The sequence below is a fragment of the Nestor notabilis genome, unplaced genomic scaffold (genome assembly GCF_000696875.1).
Source record: "Nestor notabilis isolate BGI_N333 unplaced genomic scaffold, ASM69687v1 scaffold1223, whole genome shotgun sequence".
Lineage (NCBI taxonomy): Eukaryota > Metazoa > Chordata > Aves > Psittaciformes > Psittacidae > Nestor > Nestor notabilis.
The window spans coordinates 2,519-22,691 of record NW_009923052.1 but is presented as its reverse complement, the minus strand read 5'-3'; the positions used below and the strand labels follow the sequence as shown (position 1 = coordinate 22,691).

The 20,173-nt window shown below is 41.0% G+C and overlaps 1 protein-coding gene across 1 annotated transcript in view; it reads right to left on the bottom strand.

The window, feature by feature from the left end:
- The window catches only part of JADE3 (jade family PHD finger 3), a gene marked incomplete at its 5' end in the record, with an annotated part of 21,211 nt that extends 3,609 nt beyond the window's left edge, over positions 1-17,602 (bottom strand). The window contains 7 exons of the mRNA XM_010011915.1: positions 2,515-2,988; positions 3,437-3,553; positions 9,608-9,775; positions 12,215-12,426; positions 14,558-14,748; positions 16,586-16,743; positions 17,567-17,602. Coding sequence (XP_010010217.1) covers positions 2,515-2,988; positions 3,437-3,553; positions 9,608-9,775; positions 12,215-12,426; positions 14,558-14,748; positions 16,586-16,743; positions 17,567-17,602 — 1,356 coding nt within the window. The remainder of the gene's footprint in view (positions 1-2,514; positions 2,989-3,436; positions 3,554-9,607; positions 9,776-12,214; positions 12,427-14,557; positions 14,749-16,585; positions 16,744-17,566) is intronic.
- Between the last annotated feature and the right edge of the window lie 2,571 nt (positions 17,603-20,173).

The following is a 20,173-nucleotide window of genomic DNA, read 5'->3' as shown; positions in this document are numbered from 1 at the left end:
TGAAGAGAAGAGGGCCCAGCCGGTCACGGGAGGCGATTCTCCCCCTCTTCTCCGCTCTGGGGCCCCCAATACAAGACAGACATGGAGACACTCATGTTCGAGTGAACCCAGGAGGGCCACAGAAATGGTCAGTGCTGGAACCCGTCTCCTCTGAAGAAAGGCTGAGAGTTTGGGTTACTAAGTCTGGAGAAGAGAAGGCTCCAGGGAAACTTTACGGTCTTCCTGGGACAATAAGGAGGCCTTCATTATGTGAAAGGGGATTGGAAGAAAAAGAGAGACCAGGGCATGTAGTGACAGGACAAGGGGGAATGGCTTTAAAGTGAAGAAGAGTACGTTTAGATTAGATACAAGGAAGAAATTCTTCCCTGTGAGGGTGGTGAGACACTGGCACAGGTTGCCCAGAGGAGCTGTGGCTGCCCCATCCCTGGCAGTGTTCAAGGCCAGGTTGGACGGGGCTTGGAGCAACCCGGTCTAGAGGAAGGTGTCCCTGCCTGTGGCCGGGTGGTCTGATCAGATGATCTTTAAAGGTTCCTTCCAGTCCAAACCGTTGTGTGATTCTGTTCCACATAATTCTGCTTTCACTATTTGTTTGAGTTAATAGCAGCATTTCCACCTAATGTCATGAGAACAGGAAGAGGCACTGAAAGTTCTCGATACACAATTAAAAGAGCTTTCAGAACACAGAAACAGCTTAAGGGCTGGTTGAAAGATATTTGCCAAGCATACCTTCCCCAGCACTCAACTCCCATCTGTTCAGAACTGGAACGTCTCTCCCCAGAAAGGAAATTCCAAGATCCCCAAATTCATATTCATCCCACGATGTAACTAAGTCTTGTGCATGAGAAGTTCAGAAACTGAAACAGATGCTTCCAACTATGAACTACCTCCACTCAGAATAAGTACCTCAATTTCAACAAAATTTGATGAAAACAAACTACTTGCCAAAACAAAAAGACAAAGCTTGAAATGGTCTCTTGGAAGGAAAACACCCCAAAATCCCAACCCTCCATTTGAAGCATGTTAAGGAGTTTTAATTTATTTTTTTTTTTAAATAAAGATCCGTAATCCAAAGTAGTTGTGAAAAAGGAGACTGAAATTGATTACGACTAGATTCAAGACAACAGTTACACTGACAAGCGCACATCTTGGCTTTATCTCCCTGTATTTTCATGTTCTTCTCTGCTCAGTATTGTTTTCCCTTTTCTCATAACACTATCTTCTCTCTTCTGTTTTTCCTTCCCGTCTCCTTTCCCATGTCTCTGGATCACAGTTATCACATCTACTTTATTTTGTTACCTTTTTTATATTCACTACCTATCTCTAAGCACCTGAAAACTGCAGATGATCACTAGCCAACAGCCAACCTAAGGGGCAACCTCTGAGCAGTAACAAGCCTGGCTTCCTCCCCCATCAGCTGCCACAAAAAGGCTCTCTGTATGTCTTCCTAATAAATTCTTGCTCTGAATTTTGCTGAGGGATCCCATCTTTTCAAACTGGCAATCTGGCAATCGCCCAGCTAGCTACTGATAAGAAGATCAATTCCTCTTCCTCCACCTCAGTAAAGCCACGAGCTGTGGCAGTCTCAGCGGGTTGTTTTCAGACCACTAACCAACCACAGCACCTAAGGCAGCTATGTGCCATGAAAGCACCTAGGTCAAGAGACTGACTGGTGAATCAGCCTGCCCGCTACCTGGGACCAGCTGACACCAGCACACTGGTGAGGAAAGGAGACCAGTAAGTCCTCCAGATCAGATGTCATGGGAAGTGGTATGAGTACAGGCCAGCATTCTTCTGGGCATGTGGAGCCGAAAAGTCATGATGGAAGTTAAAACCATCTAGAACTTCACCTACTTGCCTTCAAACCATGAGGGTGAGGAGCTCTGCTTTAATATATTTTTAGGATTCTCCAAAAGCTTAATGCACACTCAAAGAATACTTACTACTTTACCTATGCAAATTGATTTCTCCAAATCCAGAATTGGCTAACACCATTCTATTACAACTATCTCAAACCACCGTTTTAATTACAAATCAAGAGTCACTCCATCCCAAGACAGAAGGTGGAAAACAAGAATTTGTTAACCGTGCCCCATTGCTTCACTGTTTGCACACACTTTTGTTCAATAAAGTAACATTTTTTGTTATTGAATCTGTATCACTAGCAACTATTACCACTGGGTCAAATAAATTTACTCAACTGAAGCTGAAATCCAAGAGTCAGTTACAAAATATGCCCATTGTGAATAGAAACATGCATCTAAAAACATGTAACAAACCTAAGCAAGTCAGGAAGTACTGCTCTCACACTGGACCTGTCACTTCACTGAGAAGGGACCGCTCCTGACAGTCTCTGCAGCAGGCAGTGCAGCATACCGAAATATTTGAGTTGAAGGCATTTTCTTTATTACAATTTTTAATAATCATCTCCCTGTGCTTCCCCCCATTCCAGTCTACAAACAAAGACCTTGCTCACCTGCAAACAGGTTTTCAAACCTGTACCAGTTAAATTCTTACCCTCTCTAGGTCCTGCCTCAAATGCATGAACATCCTCATGCGAGTATGAATACTATCTTCTTTTGGCTGCACCAAGCCATTTTCTTCATCCTCCTTGGGAGGAAACAATGGTTTGTTAAAGTTACTTTTTCGCTTTAATTTCCAGTAATTGTAGATGAAGTCTACAGCAAGTTTAGGAAGGCCCAGTTCTGCTGCAACATCCTCCACTTTAACTAGTGAGTAAAACTCTTCTTCCAGCTCTCGGAGTTTCTGGGCTCGCAAACTGGTTTTCTCACTCTCTGTTTGCTTCTGGTCCAACATGCTTTTAGGGTGCTCATCAATGTCAGGTAGTGAATTCTGTTTGTTCTTGCTGTGCTTTAGACAGTACGACTTGAACTTGACCTCATCCCCGTCATCCAGGATAGTTTTCATCTCTAAGCTATGCTCAAAGGCACAGGTGACATGAAAGGCAGTGATGCAGCTTTTCACGGAGCACTATAAACAAAATAAAACAAAAACCTTGATCACTAACAGAGGCAACAAACCAGCAAAAAAGGACAGAATTATCTTAATTACATGAAAGTCCATCTCTAACAAAACTTATTTCCTAAGCACTTTTAAAAATTCTCTTGTCTCTTTGAAGCTGGTAACACCCAATTTAGTATCTTCTTGTTTGTGAACAATGTTCAACAGAGGGACTTTTCTATCCATTTATGACCTACATAGTAGCAGCCCTTATATATCTCAGCCTTATTTAAAAGAAGGCAACTCTATACTAGTGAACTAATTTGACAGTAAACAGCTATGAAGAAGTAGGCGTACTATCCACAGTCATCTGTATTATAAAGCATCTCTGAACACAGGAAGAACAAATGCAAAACCAAAACTGCTCTTCTCATACAGATGACTCACCACATAGAGCCACCACAGGACAAGTACATACCTGTATGCAAGCACCAGTTTTCAGTTTGCATAAACTACACACTAGAGCCCATCGACTTGGTGGAATGTGAGACACCTTTGTGATTGGCTCCATTCTTTCTGGGCAAGCGATACTAACCTGTAAACAAAGAAACAGCATGGAAAGCAGTTATCAAGGCAGTAGAAACAAGCTCTCAATACCAGATGAAGAAATATGACCACACGTTTCTCTCACTGTGAGATCTCTATGTGCTCATACTTCTCAGCAAGGGACCCTAAAAGATCCCACATGAAAACAGTACTGTGGAATACTACTAGTTTAACCTGGTGGGTGAAAGTTGTAGTTCTTCAAAACATCTGAGGCATCTATAGCATGTCTTGGTATGAACCAGCTGAGAGACTGCAGTAAGTGATGCTTAAGTTTATTTCCCCTGTGTTACTTTCACAGGTCTAACTTAAGTATCAAAATACAAGCTACTCAGAACAAAACAGGAACACTTACTCATACTTACCTGACAAGTTCCTTCTTTATGATCCACAGATCTGTTACAATAGCTACTCCTGCCAGCCCACAGTTTGGGACAGAATCAAATTTATCAGTCAGCAGCAAGGGAAAGCTTCACTTCCCAGTTCTGCCTCTCCTCTGAGTGCTCCCGATGCAAGAAGTGATTCTAGTACACTTTCCTCACTACAGGTTGTATCAAGTATCATTTGAGAAAGAATACAACAAACTTCTCTTACTGCAAAGCATGGTATATTCTCTTGTGCCAGTTTTCACATACTTAGTCTGGATGATCCATTTGTCTCTGGTAGACCAGATTATGGATATTAATACTAAAAGAAAGCAAAAAAATCAGATAAGCACAGGATACCTTTACCTATTCTTTTTCATACTAATGTCTGTATATCCTTCGTGATAGAAATTTCTCAGATGACTGTTGTCCATACTGGGAAATAAGGACTGTCCTCCATAAAGCGGAGGCCAAACCAGACATAAATTAGCTGCGTAGGCATCTCTGAGCCACTCCTGACAGACAGGGTTTATGCAAGGGCAGAAACAAAAAGTTGGCCAGCTCTGAATGACCGACATGCAGAACTGGGCCAGTATGAGAATGGCACATGACAGAAGATTCCAGTGAGATAACTGTTCTGTCCCAAGAATGCCAGTCTCCAAAAGCTTGGACTTTGATGCTTACACTGCACTTTTTGAACGCAGTGGTTGTGTGCTTTGGAGAGCAACCTGCCTGACACAGAAAAGAAAATGCAGATTCTAGTTGGAAAGATCGCCACACGTTCTAAGAACAATTCACCTGAACAGAGCAGACCTGTATGTCCACTGGTAGGACAGGGGCCTATTCTCAAAAGGATCAGATCTAAGAATTCAAAGAAGGGAGGTTCCTAGGTCATGTCCTATGGCACTGTGAGGCCAGTATAAGGCTAACTCCTTAAGAAATCAGTTACGGCTGAGATCTGAACAGCAATTTTTTGTTTTTCTTCTAGAAAACTTCAGCATTATGCTGCAGTAATTTCCAGAGATTAGCTCCATAATAAGAGTCCCCTGGGGAAATCCAGGTTATATGAATTGGTTTAACATGCGATAATTAGACAGTTGACTTCGCAAAAGCCAGTAGACTAAGCTGAATTTCCTAGCTGCTCTCTGGAGGTACATCAGCAATCACTTGATACACACATATTAATTTTAAAACCTGCTCAATCCCTGAAAAGGGCCGGATTTGTTTCAGCAGACCTCCTCGGTGAGGCTGACTTACTAAGATAGCAGTGCGAAGTTCATCAAGTCTGAGTCATAGCTGCTATGCTCAAGCTAAGTATTTTTGCTTCTCTCTCCATTATCATTGCATTGCTCTAAGGATCACTTGAAGCAGGTGGAAAAGACAACTTTGCAGGAGATTACTCTGTTCATTTCAATTTTTTAAAAATTGATCAGTAGTTGATGAATTAACAACATAAACTGACTAAAACAGGATTTATTATTGGATCCCTCTGATCCCCCAACTGCAAGCCACACCTTCTGGAATATACTGAGGTCAACCTGCTGCATGCATTCCCAGAAGTCTTCATCAGGAAGATAGTGAGATGCTTCAGAGAGGGTCTAGGTTTTACCAGATAAGGAGAATAAGCAGGCAATATGTGACGCAGTGGAATAGGTTGCCCAAGGAAGTTGTGAATGCTCCAACCATGGCGGTGTTCAAGGCCAGACTGGACAGAGCCTTGGGCGACGTAGTTAAGTGTGTGGTGATCTTAAGGTCCTTTCCAACCCTAACTCTTCTATGATTCTTCTATGCCCTCATCAGGTAGAAATGACAATCTGTTGTGGCCTTCCTATAAAGTGGTTGGGGTAAGTGACTAAGCTGCCTCTGAATTGCTTGAATGGTTCTACAACATTACAGCCAGCCCTCTCTAACATTATCAAATGTAGCTTTTTCACTTCCAAAATGAGCCTTTGATCAGCCTACCTTGACCTTGCTTGAACCAGAGCTGGTTACAAGTTGCACAGTTATTTCTGAAACAATGTTATACAAAGATTGATCCCAAGTCTCCTCTTGTTTACCACTACACTACCATGCAAGACATAGAGAATTCAGGGATTTTATCATCTGGTGACGCTGTCTATATACCTTTCAAAAAAGAAAACAGATTCTTCAGCGATTTTTTCCTGGAGTCTGAGCAATACCAACTTTCCACCGTGCTTCCCAGCATGATCTGGGAATTCACACAGACCTCCTTTTCCCTCTCTGCCCTTTTAATGCTCTCCTTGCTCCTTCCCCAAGGGGGACTCAAGGTCAGGAAACATTTATGTTGGAAATACTGTCCATTCAGCTTGTAACACTGCCTGTTTATACTACCCCACTTTGTAAAAGCACAAAGAAGAGCTTAGAGAGTCAGGTGGGATTTATTTATACTGGCCTCATGCTGTCTTGCATGTTTCTGATGTTCAGCGAGAAGAGTCAAGGCAAAGTCTGTTTGAACTTTGCTGCTCACGAGCGATCCAGAGAGCAGAGAGGCCAACATTTCATTCCCCAAAACCTCCTATCTCAATCCCTATTACAGCAGAAATGATCCATCTGCTGGAACATGTAGCTGTTTTCTCTGTTATTTCTGCATGTTGTAGCAGTTGTTACATTTGCCTGCTGTACTCCGGAGAAGTCTCAAGAGTGGGAGAGAGTGAAGACAAGGGGCTGTTGAAGTCTCTTCTCTGTGACTGTCACATACATCAACTGCCATCTCGATTGTCACCCTCCTGTTCTCCGCTCCCCTGCCACCAGCAGCTGCACAAGCGCACAATGATCTGCACTGGTGACTGGAGTGCAGCCACCTGAACAGCAGCTAAGGATAGTCAATTTTATACATCTCCAGTTGTAGCAAGGAAAAATAACTTTCTGCTTCAGCTGACACCCCACTGACTGAGGGAGGATGTAACTGTAATGGGTGTTCTAAGGCAGAGAAGGACCTTGAATTCCAAAGCACTCATTATAGTTTTCCAGTCTCGCCGTTCCCATTCTTTAAAAAGAATGCTGTTTAAGAAAACATGAATTAGACTACACATTAACACTAAAAAGCAGAAGAATATCATAAAATCATGGAATAGTTTGGATCGGAAGGGACCTTAAAGACCATCAAGTTCCAACCCACTGCCATGGACAGGGACATCCTCCACTAGACTAGGTTACTCCAAGCCCCATCCAACCCGGCCTTGAACACTGCCAGGGATGGGGCAGCCACAGCTTCTCTGGGCAACGTGGGCCAGTGCCTCAGCACCCTCACAGTGAAGAATTTTTTCCTAATGTCTAAATTAAATCTCCCCTCTGTCAGCTCAAAGCCATTCCCTCTTGTCCTATCGCACTACACGCCCTTGTCAAATGTCCCTCCAGATTTCTTGTAGGCCCCTTCAAACCTGCAATGAGTACACTTTGGAAAGTAAAAACCTTCAAACTTCCCAATCAGTCAAGTGAGGGTCAAGAAAGCCTTTCAACAGCATTAGCTCACCAGGAAGGGAGGGAAGAACACTTTAAGACAGTGCTGAATGAGTTAACAAGGGAAAATAGCTGGTGCAATTACCCACAACAATGCTGGCCTGTACTTGGTGACTCAGGAAGTCCCTCTTTGAACCTTTTACCACAAGTCACAGACATATTTATGACCTATTCTCTCTGCATTCTCCCTTACTCTATTTTGTTAGGGCCACAGGAAAAAAATGACAGTGACTTTAAAATTCATCCATTTCTTTTTGGGGAGTTTCAGAGTGCTACTACCTTTGGGAGAAGAAAAATAGGTATATGAGAATACACTTCCTGTCCTAAAGTATCTATCCCCAGGTCTTCAAACTTCGGGTCTTTCATATCCCTCGCATCATGTGAGGCAATGACTCTGCAGAAGGAACTTATCTGCTATTTCAGCAGATTCCCAAAGGTTTCTCTGGCTTCTTGTGTGACTGAATTGTTTTACAAGTGACAATTCGGGATACCAGGAGAGAGAATGGATCCAAGAGGCATTTCCCACCCCTACTGTCAGGTGTCACCTCCTCACTATTCCTGACACACTAGGGATTGGCATGGAGGGGAGGAGGTGGCAGAGGCCTGGAGCTGGTGAATGGGCTGTGGTAAGACCTGGATTTGAGCTCTGCCCTGGCAGCTTCTCTCCCTCAGCCGGAGGGGAGATGGGCAGGCAGCATGTGCTCCTGCCCTGCCATCACCTGCTTTCCCAAACCTGCTGGCTACTCGCCTGCTGGTGAGAGCATCAAGGCAATCACATGCAGGAAGGACCTCTTGGGAGAAACAGTCTGCTCAAAGCCAGGAGAGCTTCCAGGCAAGACACTTCATAAGTACAGGAGGAGAAGTTAGGAGGTTGGTTTATTTATTTATTTATTTAACTTTGAAATAAACCAGGGAGTTTTTTCGGTGGACTTCTTCTTAGAGATTGAAGAGATGCCAGAAACTAAAGCAGGCCTGAAAGGAAAAGTGCAACTGCAAAGATAACCTCCTTGAAAAGCAGATATACACCTGAGACAGAGCTAGGAACGACACACTGCATCTGGTTGCTATGCTAAAAAAAACAAAAAAAAAAAAACCCAAAAAAACAGTAATACCTAGAATCTTAACATCTCCCTCAAAGTTCTGCAAACAAGAGGCCTGGCTCTTGGGAGCAGGAAGTTCAGAAAAGAAGGCATCCATCCTGCTGATGTCATATTGCCAACAGACCTGGCTAATGCTTCATATTAAACCATCCCGTAATGGATTTGTGGATCTTACCAGAGAGAAAACAGAAATATTCAAAGTACAAAATTAAACATAAACCCCACCTATACAGGAATGAACATTTAATTTTCAGAACTATACTGTTAATCTAAACTTGATTCAAAATGGAAGTGTAAAGATTCATTATGAAACTCTCCACATATTTACACACAGATATATTTTAAAAGCCTTTTCTTATAACATAGAAGATAGAGACTTATCTCCCTACTGTTCAGATAAAATTTAGTTAAAAAAAAAGAAACAAAACAAAAACCCAAAAAAACCCAACCCAATCAACAAAAAACAAAAAAAAAAAAAAAAAAAAAACAAAACAAAACCAAAAAAAAAACCCCAACCAAACAAAAAAAAACCCAACAAAAACCAACAAAAAAACCCAAACCAAACCAAACCAAAACCCAACCCTAACTAGAAATCTTGGAATACATAAAAAAACAAAACCAAAAAACCAACCCTAACTAGAAATCTTGGAATACATCCTATATAAATAATGCAATGGGATGGTTCTTAAAAAAAACCCCACAACAAACAAAACACGAAAACAGAACCAAAAAGGATGTATTCAGGCAAACCATACACCTAACTGAACACACAGATTCAGAAGAGACAAACAATAAGGCTGCATTTGTACAGTTAACACTACCTTACATCAGTAACTCTTTCTAGCAGATCAGATACCATGATGACACCAAGAAGTGACTGCTGAGTAAATGGAGGAACAAAGTGATTAATTAATGGGAACATAATCTGGACTCTCTCCCAGTCTTCAAAGACTGTGCAGACTCATCAGAATAAAGCCCAGTATTAAGCCAGACAGATACCTTAAACAATGACAACATAAAAAGGCAGAGAAGGGAACAAGGAGGAGAAGGACAGAGAGGAGTCTACAGTACAAAAGGAAGAGACGGAAATTAAGCGTTTACCTCTGGAATCCAGAGAGCACAGCTCACATGTGCCCACTTGGTCCCTGTCCTAGTAGCTTTCATGGCACCTCCTCTTTTGGGACACAGGAGGCACTGAGGATGTATTCCCAGGACGCAGGTGCGACACAGCCAGCTCCCTTCAGGTACTTTTAAGATTCCATAGCATGCCTTGGATGAAAACATAAATATTGAGATCATATAACTATTGAAAACAAAATATTGAGATCACTGTGCTGAAATGATTTCACACCAAGCATTAATATTCATACAGAAAGAAGCTTTCAAATAGTAAAGGCACCATCTTGGCCTTTACTTAATCCTTCTCTAGTTTATCTTAAAATGAGTCAATTGATCAAAGAGATAAGCAAGCAGACTGTGAAGTTTTATATGCTGGTTTCTTTTTAAGTGTGATTGCATTATTTGTTTATGGTGTAAAACATATCCACTGTGACTGCACAACACCACATATCAAGAAGCTTCATCTTTGCTTTTAAAGATTTAAATTTCTGAAACAAAAACTGTAGCCAACTCTTTAAATTAGCTTCTGCATCTACTACTCTTTTAAAATAAAAAAAATAAAAAAATCACAGTTTCCTACTACTATTAACTTTACACTGTAACATAATTCTATTTAGATGTGATGGGACATGAGTGGCTTGACTGAAGACCATTTCCTGCAACCCTAAATTACCTTTGTGGTTACAGTTCTGTGAATTGTTTGTTACTTTAAGTAGTTATATAATATCACTAAAAAAATTACAGCATATACTGAAATTATGAGGTGCTGGGTTTTATGACTATTTCCCGAGTACTGCACTTAAGACATTTCTCATTTTCCAAAGGGTAAGCTTTCATAGGGTTGAGAATTAAAACCAATAAGGAAAAAACAAATCAATTTGCTTTCTAATTCAAATTCCTAGCGGTTCTTAATGGCTAACTACATGTGTACCTAGACACATCCTGCTGTACATACATACATGCACATCAAGCTGAGTGTATCTAAAACCACTGGTGCCACTGAGGCCTAACTCCACTCAACTGCTCCGAATATAAACTCTGTCAAAAGGGTGGCTTTCAGAGGAAATCCCACCATTCCTAACACTGCCTCTGGGAAGAGTAGCATTGAAACACTCCGTAGACAGCATTAACTGCAACTAGTCTTTCCGATTCAAATCTAGTATAAAATTCCCCCACTTGACTTCCCAGCCTTCTAAGATCCAAGTATTTAATATGAGGTGATACCATAAAGCATTGCACATTTGTGTCAGGCTTGTAGAGAGGTGGACTTTCGTGTATTAAATTCTGCAAGACTGACTAGCCTTAAAGCTATTTTGATGTGGCGACTGTCGTAAAGCCCAACAGGGGGAGCTGTAATCTAAATTTTACAAGTTTGTTTTCTTTCTCTCTTACGTGGCACATTCCTACCAGCATCCTTTCTGTTACTGAAGCAGAAGTGACATTACACCCAAGATCACATTTAGGGGGTTAGAAACAGACTGAAACTCTTTTCTAATTTAATCCAGCTAATAAGCAGAGGAGGCCTAGACTACTAAACCAGTAATCTCACTATGCTTTTGAGCCAGCATCAGAGGACACCATTAAGGAGGAAACTTCTCACACTCCCCCCTCACTCCAAACTGTGTGATGACAAACAGACCTGAGGCTATTTGGTGAACCAAAGCCAATTCAGATTTAAAAACAAATGATATTGTTGTGGGTAGGATTAGCCTTAGCCCAGACACAGTCATTTCAGCCCATTTCAGTCAGATCCAGCACAGGGAAGGGTCAGGAGCATGGAGGCAGCAGGCCATCAGATCAAGCTCAGCAGCCAGCAGGCAACCACAAGCCTCCTACTGCAAATTCATCATTACTTTTGAACAGGCACCAGCAGAGGCTGAAGCAGGCAGCCCAGCTGTTGGCCATATTCCTGTCACTGGCCACATTACTGGCACTCAGGCTCACGTGGCTACTTCACACAGTGAATCAGATCAGGAAAGCAGCTGGGCTGGAAGCCAGCCCACTGCAAGCAAGAAGATGACAGCTCTTTTTTCAGCCAGGTATGTTTTCTGGGCATTGCTTGCAGTTGGTACAAAAACAAATTAAAAAACCTTCTTAGACTCTTATTGATTTATAGCAAAAGGCCCTTCCAGAACAGGATGCACAGAAACTACAGGATTCATATTCCTTTTTTGATTACAAGGATACCACTTCCTCACTACACTGAGCTCAGTCAGTGTAAAGTCTTGGCTACGTTTGAAACATTACAAACGTGAGCAACATTCAGACTGAGATCAGTCTGTTAAAGTGCCTACATGAGGTTTCAGATGGCTAAATTTGGATAGCCCCCGTCTGACCAATTAACTAGTCAGTCAAGGAGGAAAAACCCCAGCTCTGAAACCAATGACTGTTAGATTCTTCACAAATAGGCAAGCTAGCATTTCCTGCCCTGTTTTATCTTCAAGAGCAGGTTTAAGAATAGGGGAAAAATTGTTTATGGTCACAGAGCACCTACAAGTCCCAAGAACATTTAATACCTGTTCAAATTCCACACTTTGCCAACATCAACTAAGACCCCAAGACACCGTCAACATTTTTGCAGGCACTAACCTGATGGACACAGATATTACACTTGTCACAAAACACCATGTCATTCCCATCTTCACTGTCAGGGGACCGGCACACATCACAGATGACATCTTCATCATATTCAATACCCAATCCTTCCTCAGTCTCAATAGCGTGATTCATGTTCTCATGACAGTGCCGTTCCAACACTTCAATTGTTTTCTCCATTGTGTTTTCATCCAAGGGCCCACATCCTGCAACACAGAATAGGGAAGGGGAATTAAAGGCCAGTCAGGTGACTCTGACTGAGTGTGAGATGCAGGAAGAGAGAAAGGTAACTTCTAGCAACTAAAGCAGTAGACACAGCATCCTCTCCCATCACTCTCACTAAAACTAAAAAATTCCACTTACTGGCTAATTGCAGCATTATTTTATAAATAAGCAAAGAACTACTACTGGAGTTAAACTTTAAGTTGTACATAAAACACAAGACTGGCACCTTGAAGAAAACGCAACAGCATAAGAGACAGACAGCAGTTGCTGTTAACTGCTAACTGCTCCCATACAACCCCTCCTTCACCTCCAGTAATAAGAAACACTAGCAACATTTTGTTGTTGTTGGTTTTTTTTTTTTGGGGGGGGGTTGGTTGTTTGTTTTCTTGTGGGATTTGTTTGGTTTTTGTTGGCTTTTTAATAAAATAGCAGATAAATATACTATTGGCAATCCCTAGTATCTGTTCACTTGAACACTACACATGCTATATACACTTACCACCAATTAGTGAAAGCAGAACCACATGGAAAGGATTCGCTATGAGACTGGCCCTCACCTTGCAGCTTCAGGACATACACTGAATAAGAAACCCTACAATGTTCACAGCTACAAGAAAAGTCCAAGCTGCATTCTCTCAAAATGCAAAAATCCTCACTCAAAAATGATGCTGCTGCCCATAGCTCACTCAGACCTTCAAAGGCTGGGATATTCATATGACATTGTTGTCAGGGGCTACCATTTTAACTGCTGAACTACGCACAAGAATAGGGCTACTGATTTTAATTCCTTGTCACAAACAATAAACAGGGAGATGGAAAAGATACATGACTGCTAATACAAAGTATCTTCTGCTATTAAACTGTTATCTCCAACGCTTAGCTATTTTTTCACTCCCTGAACAAAAAGAACTGCAGAATTGTTCAGGCGGAAGGGACCTTCGAAGAGGGCCTAGTTCCTGGCTCCAAGCAGTCAGTGGTGAGCCTAGACAAGAATGTTGCTCAAGGCACACCATCAGCCAGATCTTGGAAGTCTTCATGGAAGGAGATCTGCCCCCCCCAAAAGTTTTTGCTAACAGCATTCCTGTATGCCTGGGAAGCTTGTCCTTGCTTCTGTCTCTTACATACATCCTTTGGCACTAGAGCTCAGTTACGAGTTCCCTCCTTCAACAAGCTGGACTCCTGACACATTTACTTTTTTCCCTGAATGTCTAGATGCATCTCCTGTGCTTGGAGAAGACTGTCTTTAAAGTCCTGCTAGTTCTCTTCAACAACTCCAACTTCAGAGTTGCCTCCCAGATCCCACCTACCAGTTACCCAAATAAGGAGAACCTGCTCTCCTGAAGTCCAGGGCCACAAGGCTACTTCCTCTCCTCTCTTTCCTGAGGATCTCAGTCACCACTATTTCATAGCTACTGCAGCCAACACTGCCATTGATTAGCACATCCCTACAGGTTCTTCCTTGTTTGTAAACAGCAAATCCAGGACATGCCAAATATCTCCCTCTTTTGCCCACCTGTCCTTCCTAAAGGACCTGTAATCACCCATGGAAAAATGTCAGCCTCACAGGCTATTCCAACAAAACTCAGCTATTCCAGTGATAATTCCAAGATTATTTTCCACAGCTCACTCGCACTCGTAGTCCTCTATATCCACCACTTGCATGGAAAAAAGTTTACTTAGCTGATTTTAAATGAGCTAACATGTGTGAAACTTAATTACTCTGTTAAGAACCCAGCATGCAAGCTCCTCAGAATTCTGAGTTTGTAGCAGTAACATGTTCAAGTTTAAGAAATGGAAACATCTGCTTTTACTACATAAAGTTTTTTTAACTTTTGAAGTCCTAAAATTAATTCCATCTGGTGTGGGCACCTCCTCTCCTGCCTCAGCCTGCAGAAGTTACACATGATTTTGGATGTGATGAAGTTTTTCAGCATAACAGGTAAAATATAAAGCACTAATAGATAAAGCAAGTAATAATTTTAAGCATTTCTACCTCCTGTTTTTCTTAGCCTTTCCATTCAATGATCTTTAAGAGATCTCACACAGCAGACTACAACTCAAACAGCAGAAATTAACTGCTGCTTTTAAAATTAGAAGGTGTTGTAAAATTACCCATTTCTGTAAGCTCTTCATTTAGCTCCTGAAGCCAAAAGATGTCCATGTCATCCAAGTCATAGCGACAGACAGATTCTGCCAGTTCCAAAATGTTGATGTAACCTGGTTCTGTGGGTTCTTGGCTGGAACAGTGGATATATTTCCTGGGTCGTGTATACAGTACTTCTTTCACCTTTTCAGCTACAACCCTAGAGTGAAAGTAAAAAACAGAAATAGAGGGTTATAGTTTTTTAAGACCCATCCTTGAAAGACATGAAATATTTGCTAGAAGTGCAAAGAAACCTCGTGTTTCACAGATTTTAAACTAGCCTGTAAACATAGACAGGCTAGGGAGACGGGAGTCTGTAAAAGTCATTTCTTCACACAAAATGTGCTAATGTTTGCTACGTACACAGACTCCTTCTTTAAATGTAAGCCTGTGCATACGATTTTGAATTTAAACAAATGCTACTAGTGCGATGATGCAAGTGTTTTTGAAACCCACAGAAAGTATAATGCACAAAACCCCGCTACAATCTTTGTTCTATATTCTTCTCAAATCATAGAAGGAAATCTTGCCAACTGATTTCTTGAAAACAGCAGCTTTTTCAAGAAAGCTTAATTTATTCTACTGCAGCGTGTGTGTAGAAATGCTTGCTCTTCATTGGGGATAAACAGTCTACCCTTATTTTGTAAATGATTTTATCCACGTTACAAATGTATTATTTTTGTAATGCAAGAACCATCCTGATGCCAAGCAAAAATGTAAAGGGAAAAAAACAGCTAAAAATCATCCAGGAAGGAAGGGAGAAAAATTCTGCTGTTTTTAATCTTTCAATTATTTTAAGAGATAAAACTCAGCATTTGATCAGTAAACTAGCCTATGGAAATGGAAAAACTGACTGTAGCTAGATAAAGTCAATCTTTCCCCGACTTCAGTGCAAGAGGACTTGCATGTGAAAGGAAGCCAGGGAGATACTGAATGGAACAGTGCCATGCGTGAGCAACTCTGCATGCTTTCTAGAGCTAAGCTAACCTTCCACAGGACATGGAGGAAAGAAAAACCTATGGGAAATAAGGCAAGAGGAGTAAAGGAGCAGGCAGCATTCAAACAGTATCCTACATAATTCTTACTGGACAATGTGGGTTGTCAATGTTAGTACAAACAATGTTCTTCTGCCACTCTTCCTCCTCTTTCACCTTGCTTATTTTTTCCTCTCGTTCCCTTGAGAGCTTTTCTTTATTCTGGTCCAGCCAAATCTATAGCAATTTTTTTCTTCTAATGTAATACCGCTGGTATGAGATGCAATGTATTTATTTTTAATAACTCGGTACTGACAACAGCCCCAGTAAAAATTAAATTATGCTGGCATCAGTGCTTTCACTAGACAATTCATTTATCTTTGTCTTAAAGACCATGCTGGCAATGACATTTCTATGTTGAAACACAGTTTCCACCAGGAAGAGTTGCAGGGCTAGTATTATGTTTTCCTAATCTAAGGTTATTTATCTACCGAGATCTCTGAGCTTCTATAATGTTAAGCACCAATTTTTGGCAAGAAGGGCAGAAAGGGTTAAGGCTTTGGCAATAATAACTAAAATTATATGAATGAGTTACTTTACTGGGTATCAGTAACTACTGTATGCCTACTGCTCTGTATCATCATGCTTTATATGGAAGCCTTTCAAACAACATGTAAAAGATTTGGGTTTATTTTTAATTTATTAAACTCTCCACACTCAAATGAGAAAAAACCTTTTAATCCATAACACTGCGACTCAGGAGAAAAGAATTCCCTTTTTAAATTCACGATGTAGATGCTATAAGAGTGTACAGACAGAACCAGATCTGAAGTGCCACAGAAATGTTTTCCAAATTGGTACTTGCTTGGTTTAAGAACATGCCTGAAGGCTGCTGCACTGGAGGTTTAAATATAACAACACAGAAAAGCTGACTGCATTTAGACAACCTATTTTTGAGAGAGCATCTTCTCCAAGTTGATGTTTTGTGTTTTGTGTACGTGATCTGCGTCTGATCGTCATTACCTGAGAGAAGGCTGTGGAATAGTTTCTGGACTGGCTGGAACTTGAACCCCTTTCTCCCATTCTTGTTTCCACGTGTCCGCAAAGATATAATATTCATCAGGGTTAACATGGTGAGAATCTGGTAGTTTCATGGCACTAATGAGATCCTTGCGGAACACCTGCAAGAAACACCAGGGAAAAGAGTGGCTTGAGAAAGAGCATTGCACTGAATGAAGCAGTAGTTATTTTTCTTAATCTACACTGAAACAGTGCATATACCTTGACAATTTTTTTAAAAGAGTACAAAGACACAAACTTGAAATTACCTAATTATTAACTCAGTGTGTATCAGGTGCAGTACAACAAGAAGTTTATGCTACCTCAAAACCATGCTGCTGCCCAAAGGCTAATCAAACAGAAGAAGGTTGTTACAGGCAACCAGGGAGAGAGGAAAGGAGGCCTGCATCTGATTTAATATGCCTCGCCGTATCACTTTCGAACAGCTTATTTTACTTGCTGGTCTGTAGACTTTAACCCAACTTAGACACAAGGTAGCATATCTTTTTCTTTCACCCAGTTTAGCTACTTTACACTGTCATATTCACTATGGGCTACGAATGGTTGCCATGGCAAAACTTATGTATAGGCACTTGTTCATTTCTTAAAACCACTTGAAGTTTTACTGGTCAGGAATTCCGGGATCAAAGATGAACAGCTGCCTTTGCTGAAACACAAGACCTTTGCTGCTCTGTGCCTGAACCCCAGCAGCACAGGCACAGTGACACAACCTCAGCATCCTTTGCAAACCTAGATGATGAAACACACCACTTCGAAACAAAGCAAACCCATCAGTGACAAACCTCAGCCATAAGATTCAGCTCATGGCTCAAGAGGATTAAGTTTTTACAAGCATAGGAACATGACTATCAGTCATCTCAAAGCTTACTTAATGTCAGTGTCTGTCAAATACAGGTGTATACAATTTAAATAAAGGGCATATGCATCCTTTGTGGGTTGTTTCTTTTCTCTACTGCTACACTGCACCAGCAAAACAGTGACTATGGCTTAGTGTTAGGGAAACATCACAACTAATTAGCTCTATTATCATAACAAGAAATCAAATCCTCAAAGGGCAATAAAATGAAACGGAAAATATCCCTGCAATAAGCTGTGGCAGGTTGAACCCTCTTCTTACTAATTCAGTTTTATAGCCAGAAGAGTAATAAAATATCTGAGAGCCAAGTATCTTTGTGTACCCTTTTCAATTTGACAGCACCAGACCGGTTATGCATACTGCAAAAATTCTCAGCTGCTCTTGGAAATCATCAAGAAAACATTATTAAAAAAGGCTCTATGCTAAAAACAGGCATTGAAATAGGCTGCCAATGACCTGGAACATCGGTGTTACTTCATTATGTCCTACGAGCACATATCTCATGGACTGCTGGAAGAGCAAACTGACCAAGGGAATTCAAAACCACAGACTCAAGGCTCTCTTATTTGCAATCTGCTTTGGTTCAGTCCAGACTGTTCACTGTTGTCTTCTGTGTACAACCTCAGGTACCTAACAGGGCTGTATTAAAATCTGAATGACAGAAGTGAAAGCATTAAGGCTGCAAGCATCCATTTGTTACAAGCAGTATGTGCACACACCAAAAATAAAGTGTAAAATTATTTATGCCACTTAAAAGGCATTTTCATTTTCTGTGTTACAGGTACAGAACCAGGATTATGAGTAACACTAACATGGAACAATTAAAAAGAAAACTCCAGAAGGAAAAAATAATTCAATAAATGAGAAGTGCAATGACTAGTTTAATTATCAGAAAAGATATTTCTCAAACCTGACCTGAGGTAAGTGCTTTACAAACTACTTTTTAAGCTATAACAGAATTCAGAAGTAGAGTGCTTCGTATCAAGCCCACTGTTTTAAACACTAGATGAAAAATGCTATTAAAGGCATCAGTATTCTAACTACATTGCTTAGCAGCAAATTCATCTTCTGATCATCCATTATGTATGTGAACTGTATCATCTCTATTTTTAGAGTACAAATCTGCTGGAACATGGACTTCTTTGTTGCTTTTTTGACTGTTGTACAGTACTGACCACACCATAATATCAAGTTCTCTGCTTCAGATTTCTAAAATTTACAGTAGAGGTACCACTGAAGGTCAAAGATTTAACCAAAATAAAAACAACTGATGGAACCTTAAGGAATGCCAAAACTTGACCAAGACTTCCTAAGAATCGCCTATTCATACTTGTGATGAAAGCAATTGAGCATTTCCTGCAGATGCCTGGAATCACTACAATGTCTAGCACTCATCATTGTTCATAGCTTCACGTGTGGCCAAGCCGGATCTTCCAACAGTAAAATACTCTCAGAGGACAACGTATGAGAACACTCACTCTGCATTTCCTTTCTTGTGGAAATAAACCAAAACACCCAGGAGACTCAAAGAGTTTTCTGACAAATTAAGTATATTTTATTTTAGCAGTCAGCCTCAAGGCTATGAACTAAGCCAACTCAATAAAGAGCAGACACACACCTTCAGGATTTAGATAGCCAGCTTGTCTTTGAGCCTGTTCCTTTTTGGACACTTATTTGAAAAACAATGCAGCTCCTTTACTAACTGCATCCATAAAGCAACAGCTAGTCCACTCCATAGCACATGCTCTTCTCTTGGCAACGACCACCTTCACTTCCACAGTTAGCCCATGAAGTGTGGCTGTCACCCTTCAGTCACCCAACAGCAGTTCTATTTCTTGCCACACATAAATCACAGCCCTTCAACATTATTTCAATGTCATCCATATTGAGAAAACCTGAAAAATGAGTATGCCACATCTAGGCTAGTAAAGCACTCCCATACAGACATGCTCCTCAAGAGCAGGCTCAGTTAGTGCTGCATGTCTTTACCACAACAGAGAAGGGCTCTGCAGAGCTGGGTTGCAGCCAGCAGAGCCAGGTCTGTATGTACACACAGAGATGGGGAACTCTGCACCACTGTAACTGCTCACAGAGGTTACTGTCTGACAGTGGGGTTTTTTAAGAAATATTTCTAGTAATTGAAAGCATGAAAGAAAAGATGAGGTTTAGCCCTGCTTACCATGCAAGGCTGCTCAGTCTGACCTTGTAACTTCATTTTGCTGCCAGGAGTCTTCAGTTTCAGCTGAAAATGGTGCAGTGCTTTGAAAAATGTATTTGCCTACATCATCACGATTTTGCAGAGAAACTCCAACAATTATTTAATGCTTTAGAGCTGGGACTTAAATCTAGTAGAGGAAACCTCATTCTTTGGTCAAGATCAGCTTTTTGCTCTACAGTAGAAGTCTGCCTGAATTTGCTGAGGCAATGAGAACTTCCTAGTCACCTCTGCAGAGATACACTGCTGCCTCTAAAGCTTTTAAAAGCTAAATTCTACAAAAATTCTTGAGAAATAAGGATGCTCTACTCCCCCACGGCACTAACACACCAAGCAACAGTGATATCATGGAGCTGTCGAAGGGAAGATATGGTTCATATGTTTTATTTGTTTTTCAGACTTCTGAGTCCTATTTGGAAATTATGTTAGAAGATTATGTCCAAGGAAAATTAACTTCTTA